Raw genomic sequence first — 14,741 nt, 5'->3', positions numbered from 1 at the left:
ATTAATTATCCTTGGATTTTTTGGACTGTTTATTGGGTTGTTATAGGCATTTAGCTCAGCAGTGGCATTGGATTAATAGTTTATTTTTAACAGTTTATGTGACTTTCTCAAAATGAGATAAACACCTATAGAAAAATCACTTAATACTTACTGTGTAGCTGATAATATAGAACTATGAAGACATCACTAGTAAATCTATCAGTGCAAGCATTTGAAATGATTTAGTTTCTACATAGGTACCATAAGTAAAATGGAATTCTTTCTTTTTCCCAAGATGTGTTTGTTAAATTGAAATGGTGTAGTGAGTATATATCTAATGCCACTCGTAAAAAAGTGTGTTTTCAAGGGATTAAAAAGTGTTCTGGTACTTGAAAACAAAAGTGCTTATTTGTTAGCTCTAAAAGCCATAGTGGTGTGCTGATGAAATTTTTTTCTTGACAGTATTAAATAAAATCTAGAGCATGTGAGGATAAGTGCCAAACCATTTCAGCTGTGTATAGCATATAACGAAATACCCTAAAAGCCAAGGTTGACTGAAAATGCTGATCAGGCTGCTTGTTATACTTGTCATTTAGATAAAAAAAGCTGTTACAATTGAAACAAAGTAGTTGCTACACCCCCTGACAGTGGCAATGTTGCTGAAATGTCAGACACTATATATTTATTTATTTATTTTCTTCACTAGAGTAGTTGGGGAGGAAGACAGGTGATGGAGACACTGGGAATCAAATTCATTGGCTTCTCTAAAAAGCCTCAGCAACACAGAAAATCAAGGGCTCTCATTTGGGTTCACAGAAAAGATAGAAAAGAAAAAATAGAAAAGTTAAAAGGAAGATAAGGCAATAAACTTTGGTGACAGCATTTACCTTTTTTGTTTACTTTTTTAAAAAAAACTATTTGCCAAGCATGTTTTTGATGTCCCCAAGATAAAATATGCTTTTTTAAAAAATTCATTTTTGATGCCTTCTTCTAAGGTAATATCCACAGACATTATATAGGTAGGGATAAAAACTTTAATAGTATTTTTTCAAAAGAGCATTTAATCTAAAGCTCCCATGAAAGGATTCTAATGGCCTTGCAGAGGCAGCGTACCAGTTCACACAACCCAAATCACTCTGGGATTTGCTAGTCAGTTTGGTTGGAGGTGGCTTTTAATCTTGCTGCTGCCACTGGCTGGTAACTAACCACTGATAGTTGTTTACTTCCTCCCGACTGTTTTTTTCACCTGCAAATTGGCGATGCTAATTGGTCTGTGTATTAAGAGTTGTTGTAAAGATAATGAGATGATTTATGTAAGATTCGTAGAACCTTTGCTTATATTCAGCAAATAGTAGCACTGTCATCAGATAAAATGGCACCTTTGATATGTATATCATAGTTTTTTCCTGGAGTCTTCTCAAACCAAATTATTATTCCCTAATCAAGAATGACTATCTTTTATGATGTAACATTTCCTGATAGTGTATCCTTTTATTCTCTGAATGTGAAATTTGTTTAATCTGTTAACATATATCAGATGCTTGATGATATTCTGTCCTTTAACCTGACATTTTTATAGCATAGAAGAACATTGAGTTCAGCCATCTTGTATTCTATTCCTTGCTAGTTTTTTTCCCTTACTTTGCAGTGGTTTTCTTTCGTTTCCTGTGGCCTAGCCTACTTTTAGGGAAGAATGAAATAACACATAACTTCTAATTGCATACACCTTCTTCAGTACTGTAAGGAAGTCTTTACCTGTCATCACAAAATTAAAGAATGTTTCTGGTTTCCCTGTCATATCAAATGAAGATTACATTGGCAGATGGCTTTCAGCCAGTCATCAGGATCCTAAGCAGGGTTGCAAAGTAGTCCTGCTCTTTTGCCTCCCCTTCCTAAGCTTCTTTTCACGTTTGACATCTTTTCTTCACTCTTCTGTTTACCCACAAAATGTATCTTGATAAAATATTATGCTTTAGCATTTTCAAGCACCTTATTTCTTAGTATTTTGGTTTAGAGTTACCTTTTTTCCCTTTTCTTTAACCCCAGTCTTTTCTGCTTCTCATCTCCAAATGTTGGAGTTCAGTGGTTTTCCAAAGAAAGCCTTTACAGAAAGGTGTGAAAAGCTCCTTGAGACATTTGGGTTTTAAAAGAGAAGTTAGCTAACACAATCAAATCTCTGCTTTGTAAAAAATCTGAGACTTCTTGCCAATTTCCCAGTACCTTCAATAACTGTACGTATGGTCCAGTAGTTTGGAATTTCACTTCTGAAAGGTTGATATAAATTGTAATCATTCATACATAAATTTCAAAAGGAAAGAAGGAATTATAGTTATGGTAATAACCGCATTAATAGCAGCTACACTTGTTAGTTTCTTTCTGTTTGTTTGTTTGTTTTTGTCAGGAGCGCTTCTAAGTGCTTTACTTACATTGGCCTTTAAATCAACCTGTTAAGTAAAGAAATATTTGAAAAATTGAGATTACAGCAAATTTTTGAAATTAGGAAAACCAACTTGTAATACAATAGTTTTAAATACATAACATGGTCCAGAGAAGGGCTTTTGAGTACTAGGTTTGAGTCTTCTAGATTTATGTTGATTTTGAGCTAGATAATTCATTTCTTTAATAATAAAATAGGAATATCTAGATTACCTATTTATTATGAGAATGTATAATAATGTTTAATAAATTACAAAATGTAAGCTGGAGGTATTGTTCTTAAGTAGATAACTTCAGGTAAGAGTTCCTAAAATTTTAATAAAGAAAGAAAAAACAGGTACCTTTTTTTTTTACAGCTAACTTTTATTAATAATTAGACCAAAGTCTGTTAATTCAAACTGTTTGTTTTTAAATAATGTAGTAGGAGATGATTATAAGTAGCCTGATATTTCTTACGCTTTTCATAGTAAAATTTGGAGGCCCATGGATTTTTGAAAAGTAATTTTGTTTTGATTATGTTCTTAAGGTAGTAAAATTCATTGATGGGGACTACTGTGTACTCTTAGGCTTCTTACAGATCATCCACAGTACTACATGTTCTTATCCTGCTTTGTCTTTAGAGGATTGTGATGTTTAATCACAGTCTTTCCTAATAGACACCACTAATTTCATCAGGCTTACTTCGTGCCTTTTTTATTAAATATTCTTCATCAAATAACCTGAAAAAAAATAATTATTATCATTATTATTACGTACCAGGCACTGAATAGATCACTTTATATGCAGGGATTTTATTAACTAGTAAAATTACTTCTCAAAGAAGGTAACAAAAAATGTTTTTTTAATTGCAGTCTTCTTACAAAATTAATTTTTAAAGTTTTATTTTGCATATCCTTTTTTGAAAGATATCATTACTGTCTCATAAGCAGAGTACTTATCATTCTACTACAGATGTCAACTTTGCTGTTTGTGAAATTATTAAAATATCCTAAATATGTGATTTTTAGCTATTCATACTATTTTCAGGAGTTTTGGTTTTCTTTCATTTGTCTTTTCTCACTTTAAGCTAAGTTTTTGTTTCTGTTTTTTGTTTTGTTTGAGACAGGGTCTCACTCTGTCACCCAGGCTGAGTACAGTGGCACGATTACAGCTCACTGCAGCCTCAACCTCCTGGATTCAAGTGATCCTCCCAAGTAGCTGGGACTACAGGCGCACACCACCATGTCCATCTGATTTCTGATTTTTTGTAGAGACAGGATCTCACCATTTTGCCCAGGCTGGTCTCAAATTCCTGGGCTCAAGTTATTCTGCTTCAGCCTGCCAAAATGCTGGGATTACAGGCAGAGCCACTGCGCCTGTCCTTTAATTTTTAACATAATATTTTGTTGTTAGACCTAATACTCTAACTTTCAAATTATTCTATTCTATTTTACTTAAACCTGTTTTTCATTGTATTGTGATTGAGATTTTTTCTTAGTTTGTAGAGTTAAGAAAACCTTCTATAATTCTATTTATTTGTTAGCTTTTTATAGTGTTTAAAATTATTTTTCTGTATTCTAGAGCTATTTGTGTTTACCTGGAGTTATACCACTTTTATACTCTCTAATCAATACTTATTTTTACTGATTTTTTAAAAGAAATTATGACCATTTTTAATGGCCAGTATTTTGAGTCACTTTCCTTTAAAATCTTGCTTTTTAAGAAAAATACTTTGTCAGGCTTGTTAAATTGTACAGTAAGCTCTATGTAGGATGATGGTGCTAGCATCTTCCCGAACTGACTTACAATTTTGACTCTTAATATACTATATAAGTAAGAGGATTCATCAGCATTTACTTTTTGTTCTTTTGCAGAGATGAATAAACATGTTGAAATGCTGATTTAGACAATGTTTTAAAAATGCTTTGATGCACTTTGGTATATGACTGACTCTTGCTTAGTTAAATGTTTTGCAGCATTATAACATAGTTGAATTCAGCTCATCTTTTAAAGCAGTTGTCAGAAAAATATGGGCCAGCATGGTAGAATGTATTAGCTCAATACATTGTCTCCATTTTATTATGAAGCTGCTGAGGAAGCTGTGATATACAGCACTGTCATTACAGATCTATTGTTAGGATGGTTGCACAGTCTTCTTTGCACTGCCATTAATTTATAGCAGTAAACAATATGTAGCCTTCCAACTGCAGCAAAGCAGAATCTTTTAATGAGGTGGATGTTATTACCACAATAAATCAGTGCTTTCGCGTAATGTATAATTCAATGTGTGTATTCCCACTGTAACTTCTCTGAGTAAGCTGATAGTGTATCATTGTCATTGCACAGCTCCACTGGTCTTTTTTTTTTTTTTTTTTTTTAAACTTTCTTTTATTTGGGGACTTCTTTTTTATATGCTTGCAAATAAATGTGGTATGTCTTGATAGCTGTCCTATAGCAGGCTTCAGAAACCAACTGTAACAATAACAGCCAAAATCAATACTGTGGGTTCTACCAATATGGATCTCTGCAAGATGCCATTTTTTTTCAGATGCTAGTGAAATCAATCCTAATTGGTTTTAGCATTATATTCAAGAAACGTGATTCTATAACTATTGATTTTGGGGGTTATTCATTTGGAGAGTAATAAAAATAGGAGCAGATAAAGTGAATACTTAATATGCTGCAGAACCATACAAAAGGAGCATTGATTCTATTTTTAATTCATATAATTTGTCTTCTAGTGATTTTATTTCTTCTCTCTTTTCTTTTCCATGGCTCATTCTTTAGGGGCAGCAACTAAAATACATTTAAAGGCATTTCAAATTGGTTTTGTAACAAAGAAAGAATCCTTGGAGTCAGCTCCATTCTTAACTGGCACATATTTAGTAAGTCAGATATGATTCTTTTGTACAGAAACTAATGCTTTAAAATATAGCATTTAAATTAGTTTACTGTGAAACTGACTTAAAATAGTAATTAAAGATTTTTAAAATTTTGCTTGTAAAGGAAAACATGCCTTAAAATATGATAATATTTATTAAAACCAAGCTATTGAAAGAGAGTGATGCCAAAGATAGTTTTGAAAAAATAATTAATTTGATAAAGATAACCAAAATGATAAATTTAAGATGTTGCTTAAAATTATATAACATGAAAAGCAGTTTAAAAACTGGTCTGAACATTTCTTCGTTTTCAATAAAATATTTCTCAGTGCATCCATTTTAAACCAATATTTTTGATTTATTTGTTTTAACATTTTCTCTACAAATAATCAGATATTTTCTTTCTCTTATAAATAAGGAGTGATTAACTAATAGGTGTTCATAAATTATATAAGGCAAAAGACTGTTGTGTATCTTTTTTAAAATAAAGATTTATTTATTTATTTGTTTGTTTGTTTGTTTGTTTAGAGACAGGATAGGGACTTCCTCCATCTCCCAGGCTGGAGTACAGTGGCATGATCATAGCTCACTGTAGGCTTTAAGGCGCCTGGGCTCATGTAATCCTCCTACCTCAGCCTCCTGAGTAGCTGGGACTACAGGGACATGCCACTATGCCCAGCTGATTTTGAAAATTTTTTGTAGAAACAGGGTCTCACTGTGTTGCACTCCTGGACTCAAGCGATCTCCCACCTCGACCTCCCAAAGCACTGGGATTGTAGGTGTGAACCACTGTACCTGGCCTCTGTATCTTATTAAGAGAAGTAATCTTATATATCATATCTTTTTCAGTGAATGGGTACTTAAACATTTTGAATAAGGAATAGAGATTTTCTAGAGATCAGAATTTTTTTGAGAATGAATTGTTACTTAAAGCAGTTGATCTTAACATTTTTTGAGCCTTAGACTCCTTTGAGACTCTCAAGCATATTCTCTGTGTCTTCATAAGGAAATGTACATGCATAGGCATGATCACACAGAATTTTGCCTGCTATTTAATGGAGTTATGTATTAACTAAATGACAACAGCAGTAGCAACAATAAAGATACAGGTAACAACTAACATCTATTAAGCTTTATCTTATGCTAAGCAATTTGCTAAAGGCAATTATTTCATTCAAACTCTTTTACCCAAATTCTAAAAGATTATCTTAAAAACCATAGTTAGCATTCATTGAATGTTGTCAGGCATAGTTTGTTGGACTTTAATGTACCTACTCATTTTTATCTTTCAAAACAACCTTCTGAATGAGTATTATTATCATTCCAGTGAGCTCAGGGTTTTGACCGTGTTGCTATGTTGCTCTGGGACCTCTGCTGTAAAGTATTATTTTCCAGTATAAGTTCATAATCTGTCTACTATTTTTTTTAACTATATATATAGTTCATGCAGGCATATTTTTATCGTCTGGTTAAAGTATATACATATATGTGTGTGTGTATATATGTGTGTGTGTGTATCCTATATAGATATATAGGCATATTTTTATCCTTTGTTTTCACTCACACTAGTAGAAATTTCTAGTTATATCTTAACCCTATTTTCTCACAATTTCTTTCTTGTACTCCATCTCACCTATCTCCCAGTTTTGTTTCATCCTCTTCTAAGAACCCATTATAAGTCAGTCCTTCAGCTTTAAGATTCTGTTTCTGGTTGTTGCTTCTAATTAACTAAATGAGGTTTTATAGGTGCTTTCCAAAGTGTTGTATATCTGATATTTCATTTCATGTAATTGTCTTTATGTGATGCTTGTTATGGGTTGATTAAACACCTATGTTCCACTAAAACTAGACTTACGGAGAAATGATGGGTTCATCCATTCACTTACTTATATGTTGTGTTTAACTTGTGTTGAAAAAAAATTGCTTTTCTTTTTACTCCCAAAATGATACTGCGTTGCAGCTTAAATAGTATATATTTTTAAAATTCACTTTTATACCTACCATTAGGATATCATCACGAGACAGGAAGATGTGAAGGATGATTACATTTATGTATTCTTTGTTTTTCCCCTGCCTATTGGCAGCCAATAGGAGCCCTGAACCCAAAAAGAGCAGCATTCTTCGCAGAGCGCTATGAATCATGGGAAGACGATCAAGTTCCAAAGTTTCACTATGGTACTCATTACTCAACTGCAAGTTTTGTTCTTGCATGGCTGCTAAGAATAGTAAGTTCAATTTGAATAATACACCATGACTAAATAAATTCAATGTTGTGAAGGATATGCAAAAATTAGAACTCATCAGCATCTTTTTTTGAACACTAAAAAAGTCAGTTTAAATGATTGAAGTTCTAATTATAAATATCTCTATATCTCATTTGGCTTGTATTGCCTTAAAAATGTTTCATCTGGAATTGTATGAATTTTTTTTCTTAAATTTGCCCCTTCAGATGGTTGCTATCTTACCAGATTCCAAATTGTAACATAAATTCTTTTAAAATGCAGTTTATTAAAATAAGAACTAAGTAAGTTGTTACTAACACAGACATGTATTTATATATTTTGGAAAGTTGCCCCAAATGGAATAAGGTAAGTTTGTTGGTAAAACTAAGGCTGTCGTGTATTGATAATATATTGGTTAAACAAGAAATGTTTCTGTGAAATTGAAAGGTGATTCATCTACTAGAAAGCAATGTCTTTGGGAAAGCATTAGCAGCACATCATTAATTAAAGCTTGTTACAAGGATACAGGCAGACATAAATCCTAGAAGTAATTTATAGTGCTTAGCTAATTTCAAGCAATTATCCACTAATATGTGTTTAAGTGTTCTTTAACTAAGAGGAGGCTTTTAAATCATCCAAACATTTTTCTTTTTTTAATCATAAATTAAATATTGAGCCATAACAGTAGGAAAACTACATGCTGGACTATTCTCTGTACTATGAAGAAAATACATCTAATTTATGTCTGCATGATATTAATAAATTATTCTTGGAAAGGAAGGCTACCTGAAGAAAATGTTGCAAATACCAAATTTTTGAAATATTTAGAAATATTTCTTTTGAGGGAAAAATAACTTGAGAACATTAATGTAATAATTTATATATAATTCTCATTGTATACCTAGTTTATATTACTAGCTAGTACCTATTAGTCATTAAAATATTTAGTTCTAAGGATTTATAAAAACCACATTTTTATGCATGAGGGAACCTATGGATTTTTTTAATTGCTATTTTTTAGGAACCTTTTACAACTTATTTCCTAAATTTGCAAGGAGGCAAATTTGATCATGCAGATCGAACTTTTTCATCAATTTCCAGAGCTTGGCGAAACAGTCAGCGTGATACATCTGATATTAAGGTACAGAAATGTTTTGTTTTATTGTTGTTATTGCCAATGTATTACTTGTTGAATGAATGTTGAAAATTTTCTCTACTGCCATGCAACGCTATTTACTAAAGATAAATCTCAGAAGATGAAGTCCTTAATTGAATGGCCAAGAATTATAGCATTTCTCTCTCTGTCTCTGTCTCTTGTCTTTCCCTGTGGGTTTTTGTAGTTGTTGTTTTGTTTTTGTTTGTTTGTTTGTTTGTTTGGAGACAGAGTCTTGCTCTGTCCTTCAGGCTGGAGTGCAATGGCGCAATCTCGGCTCACTGCCACCTCCGCCTCCAGCGTTCAAGCAATTCTCCTGCCTCAGCCTTCCGAGTAGCTGGGATTACAGGTGTCTGCAATAATGCATGGCTAGTTTTTTATAATTTTTTAGTAGAGACGGGGTTTCACCATGTTGGCCAGACTGGTCTGGAACTCCTGACGTCAAGTGCTCTGCCTGCCTCAGCCTCCCAAAGTGTTGGGATTGCAGGCGTGAGCCACTGCACCTGGCCTCTCCCTGTAAGTTCTAAATGACTGTCCCTCTTCTATCAGAATCTCTCCCTCCTCGCTCTCTGTCTGTTGTTGTAGAGTGGTTTTTTCCCCTCTTTCTCTTTAGAATCTTTCTGTTGAAGGGAAAATATGGTAGGTAGTGTGGATGTAAGGCATGTAAGGCACCATGCGTAATGGGATTCTGAACTTTTTTTTTTGGAAACAAGGTCTCACTTTGTCCCTCAGGCTGGAAATGCAGTGGCACAGTCACGATTCACTGTAGCCTCAACCTCGACCTTCTAGGCTCTAGTGATCCTCCTGCCTCAGCCTCCTGAGTAGCTGGGACCACAGGCATGTACCACCACACTAGGCTAATTTTTTATTTTTTGTAAAGATGGGGTCTCCCTATGTTGCCCAGGCTGGTCTTGAACTATTTTAAGCGATATTCCTGCCTCAGCCACCCAAAGTGCTGGGATTACAGGTGTGAGCCACTATGCCTGGCTGGAATTCCAAACTCAGTGAATAAAATTACTATAGTCTGAAAAATACCATGAGAAAAATCTCAGACATAGATATTTAGATACCCTACGTACCTGTTCTTAAAATAATTGTGTTTTGCCTGCCGCTGGTTCTAAATGCATACCTGACTTTGCTTAGTAAAGGATTCCATTATTAATAAAGCAAAATAAGAGTTATTCTATCTATATGCATGAAAGATCAAAGGATCAAAAACTTTGCACAGTAGCTAATATAATCCTTACTAGAATTTTGCTTCTACCCACAGAAATAGTCTTTTTTTTTTTTTTTTTTTTACGTAGTGTCTCTTTCTGCAAGGTGTACTGTGTTAGATCTATTAAGTATAATGAGATATCCCTATGGTTTTGAAGTTCCTTATAATTCCATAGAGAAATATGACGTATATAAATAATTATACCATATGAGAGAAAATAAGTGCCAGATGAGAAATATTGGAGTCCAAAAGAAGAAAAGTTCTACTAATGTGTATGTTACTATAGAGTACTTAAAAATTTTTTCAGTGTAATGATAATTGCATCTTGCTTTTAGGTATGATACTTTCAAGTCTACAAAATGTATTCACATCTTACTGTAGAGTACATTGCTTGTGTGAAAGATACTTTATTAAAGAAGATTCTATTGTATGCAAAAATAATCTTTTATTGGGACATCTACAGGGTTTTTGATCTCACAAATAATATACTCTGATACACTCTTGAAAATTATATATCATATTCTTTAAAAATCACCAGTAAATAATTTTGAACTAGATGTGTAGATAAAGATAAATAAGAGTAGTTAACAGATTTAATAATTTTGTTAAATTTTACCTCTAATCTCAAAACTGTTTAATTACTTATATAACTCTTTTGAGAAATAATAAGAGAAATGAAAATATTGATAAGCCTGACATTTTGTTATGAAATTGAAGACTTATGTGTGGGTTTTTTTTCTTTCCAAATTCCTTGATTTGTTAAGCATCTCATGACCAAATTTTAACCTCATACCTACGTTTGCTACTAGAAATATAAACAAAAATGAAGTCATGAATTTGAGGATTATTTTTTCCTGCTTTATAACAGCAATAGTAGGTATCTTCAGCTTTCTACCTCTATCTGTGCTAAGCATTCCTGTTCACTGCTTTGATGGACAGGAGGTACATATGATAGATGCTAGTAGTTTTGTTTTCTCTTCTTCCTGAATCTCAGCCTTTTTCTTTCAAGATTCTTTAATTAGTTTGTATTTGGTTTCATTTTCTCTAACAATTCTTTAAAATACCCTACCTGTAAAAAAAAAAAAAAAAAGAAAAAGAAACCTAAACAAAACAACTATAACATCAAAAGAAATCACCTGCTCTTCTTTAGCTTTCTTCTTCCTTTTCTTATTATTCTTGTTTTATCACAAATAATATGGAGTCAAATCCAGCTCCCTCTTATGTTTGGAAGCTCAAAATTTTTTCAGAACTTACTTTGTGAGGCCTGCTGATATTTTTCCACCAATGTGTATATTCTCCTTCTTCTCCATGTCCACCCCCATGCCCTAATATCTGTAGGATAGTAAGTAGGGCATTGATAAATTACCCCCATTTTTATATTGATAACCAGCTAATTAGGGCCCTAAAACTTAGTGACTTTCAAATACTTTGACAACTATATAATATATGGTTATATAGGCTATTTAAAGAACCTCCTATTGGTTGGTCTTTCTAAAACAGGAGGGATTTAATCATGCCTCTGTTGTTGTTTTGATCCTATTTTTAAAATGTTACATTTTGACACCTTAGAAAGCATATTTAAATTATTATAATAAAGATAAATGTATAAGAACACACTTAAATTACTATAATAACATAAATATTTCATTCAGCTTTCACATATTTCAGGTAGAATCATTATTAGTTATAATTGTCAACTTTATTTGTATTGTCTTGCTGGAGTTCCTAGAAATACTAAAGAAATGTTAAACAGTAGAGAGCAGATGGTGAAATATGATGGTGGGGTGGTAGGAATCATTTTATTGAGTAGATCCTAAAGCATACCTTGCCTGATTAATATAGTATACATTCTGCAAAATGTTTTTGTGAGATTTTCCAAAAATGAAATGTAAGGTATGTAGAAGATTTAAATTTTTTCAGAAAGAAAAAAAAGAAGAAGAAGGTAACATTTCTGGTAACTTGTTTTTTGTTTTTTGTTTTGCTGAGGGGGAGTTGTTACTTTAGTATCTTAAAATCCCTATTTCTTAAATTTTACCAATACTCAAAGAATATTACCCAAAATTGAGGTTATTCCTATGAAATAAAGGTTAAAAATGTTAATTATTTTTATTTTAAAGAAGAAAGAGACCTTTTTTTTTTTTTACACTAAAGCAATCTTTTATTTATAGTACAGTTTACCGTTTTTAAAGTTTTGTGTATCATTTGTATTTCTCTGCATCATTGGTGATTCCATTTCAGATCTGACCTCTCAATGATGGCCTTTATTCTGCCTGAAGAAGCAGATCAGTAGTGTTGATCAGTTTTCTAAGTAGGCTTAGAGCTACTCTCCAATGGAAATATAATACAAACCACAAATATAAGCCACCTATGTAATTAAATGATTTCATAGTCGTATTTTTAAAAGTAAAAAAAAATTAATAATTTATCTTAACCATATATTTCCAAAATATTATTTCAATATATAATCAATATAAAATTGTTAGATATTTTACATTTTTTGATACTAAGTCTTCCAGTGGTATTTTATACTTAACATTTCTCTATTTACATGACACATCTGTGTTGAGACTAGCAACACATTTTGTGTTGCAACACATTTTGTGTTCAATAGCCATTTGTGGCTAGTGGCTGCTGTATTGGGCAGTGCAGATTTAGGGCGTTGTTTTGGAATCACATCAAGCGATAGTTTGGGCTTATGGAAAGAATGCCTTCACTCTTTTTAAACAATGATGTTTCTGATGTGTACTTCATCTAAAAATAAACAGATAATTAGTACCAACAATCTGTAATCTTGAAGACTGAAATGCAAAGTATTAAAGTTGGGTTGGAGAATCATCACTGTAATAAATAATATTTTAAAATCCACAGTAGATTCTGTGTTTTAAATCTTTAAAATTCACTTAAATTTAGAAACTGGGGTTCAGAATAGATTATTTTCTTCAACCTGAACCTTGAATTATTATGACCAAATTTTATGTAACAAATTACAGACTCATGAAGTTTAAATGAATTTGACTAGACAGTTACATCTAAATATTGGGCAAATATCTAAACTTTTCTAGGCAATTTATTGTCATTGATTTTTTTCCCTTCCTCTTGAGGTTGTGTACTCATTTCAGATACCTTTAGTGTCGATAAATTCAATCTAATGGTGAAGTACAATCTGACTTGCTGCAGTTTAAATTCTTTTCTTTCTGTACTGTAGAAATGATTACTACTCTGTACTAGAACATAGAAGGAATCATAAATGTCACCCCGGTTCATTACTTTGGAATGGGGACAGTAGTAACTGGATCTGAAACAGAGGTTGTTGGAGAACCATACTTTTTCAGAAACCCTGAATTTAATATAATAATATATTATTAAAATATAAGCTGTACAAAAGTAAATTAGATTAAAAAGTTTGGAGGAACCCTGAGATATCCTTTACTTTTAAAATTTTGTATTTTAATTATGTTTATCCACTATCAGACTCTGGTTGTGATATAGCACCAAATATGACATAACTCTTGCCTTCAGTGGACTTTTGCAGTAGGGGAGATACCTACAATAAAACAAGTCCAAACAGTTTAGTACAGTAGACTCATGCTCCTTGGGCTCATGGATACAGCATCTGAAATGATGAGAAGGAAGAGGAAAGAGGAAATTCAGGACCAATCATGGGGGACCTTCTGCTTTGTGAAAGAGGATGAACTTTATCTTGGGTGCAGTGGGGAGACTTGGGAGAGTCTGAAGCAGACAAGTGACATGAGTAGATTTTGTGCTTTTAAGACATCACTGTGATTGGTGTTGAAATATGTATTGCCCTTGTCGATGGCCCAGAGTGGATCCGTTTCAGATCCTTGCCTAAGTTGTTAATTAGGCAAGGAGCAGTGAAGGCTTATATTCAGTAGTGCCAGTGGGGCTAGAAAAATGTGGATAAATTTAAGACATATTTAGAAGGTAACTGCTAGGATTTGGTGATTTGTCTTGTGAGATGAGAGAGAAAGAGTGAAAGATTAAATTTGACTTGGGAATATATATATATATAACACAGAAGAAAGAACAAGTTTTGTTAGGTCATAGATATTTAGCTCCCTGCCTTTAAGAAGAAAACTATGAGAAATCAATTGAAATCCCCCAAAACACGTTTAGTTAGGCTAGCATTTTTTGGTTATTTACTATATTTAATATAGAGTGCATTTAGAATTAAAAGAATAAGATAGACATAGTTCTTTAGTTAGCATATCTCTCCAGATGAAAAAGACAGGCATATATAAAATAATTTTTAGTACAAATTAGATAGTGATAAGTGCTATAGCAAGATATAAACAAAATTAAATTAATTCTGACTGGGGGAGATGGGATTGCAAATGACTTTACAGAATAAGTGATTTTTAAGCTGTATCTTAAGGGATGCAAGAGAGTCTAACAGACCTCCCACATTTATGTCTCTAGCCTGTATGTTTATCCTGATATCTGACTACCTCCTCGACATCTCCGTTTGAATATATAAACTGTATCTTAAATTTGACATGTTCAAAACTAAATTCCTGATCTTCATTTCTTCAAAGCTATTCTTCTTCCAGTTTTCCCCATATAGTAAATGGTTTCCTATTTGAGTATAAGCTGAGATCTTTGCAATGTAAGACCCTACACCACTTAACCCCTTTCCAAAATCCTGTTGCATCTTGAGCTCTTCTGTTTGCCACCCCATTCACTCTGTTCTAGCTAAACAGGGTCTACTGGTGTCCTTCAAGTACTTTCCACCTCAGCACCTTTGGTTTTCCTTTTCCTTTCACCTGAGGCATTTGTTTTAGTTGTCTTTAAGAACTCATTCTTCTTCCCTTTCAGGTTTTTGCCCAAATGTCACCTTTTCAGTAAGGCCTTCTCTG

At 32.8% G+C, this 14,741-nt stretch overlaps 1 protein-coding gene across 7 annotated transcripts in view; it reads left to right on the top strand.

The window, feature by feature from the left end:
- Nucleotides 1–14,741, top strand: part of LRBA (LPS responsive beige-like anchor protein) — a 768,738-nt gene that overhangs the window by 590,425 nt on the left and 163,572 nt on the right. For all 7 annotated transcript variants that reach the window (XR_012435154.1, XR_010586615.2, XM_015450901.3 and 4 more), the window contains 2 exons: nucleotides 7,361–7,501; nucleotides 8,520–8,639. Coding sequence is in view for 5 of the 7 variants with exons in the window: in XM_015450901.3 (XP_015306387.2) it covers nucleotides 7,361–7,501; nucleotides 8,520–8,639 (261 nt within the window). In the remaining 2 variants the exon portion in view is untranslated. The remainder of the gene's footprint in view (nucleotides 1–7,360; nucleotides 7,502–8,519; nucleotides 8,640–14,741) is intronic.

This window comes from Macaca fascicularis, chromosome 5 (assembly GCF_037993035.2).
Source record: "Macaca fascicularis isolate 582-1 chromosome 5, T2T-MFA8v1.1".
NCBI classification, from domain to species: Eukaryota; Metazoa; Chordata; class Mammalia; order Primates; family Cercopithecidae; genus Macaca; species Macaca fascicularis.
The sequence above is the reverse complement of the archived record's forward strand: the minus strand, read 5'-3'. Positions and strand labels throughout refer to the sequence as shown.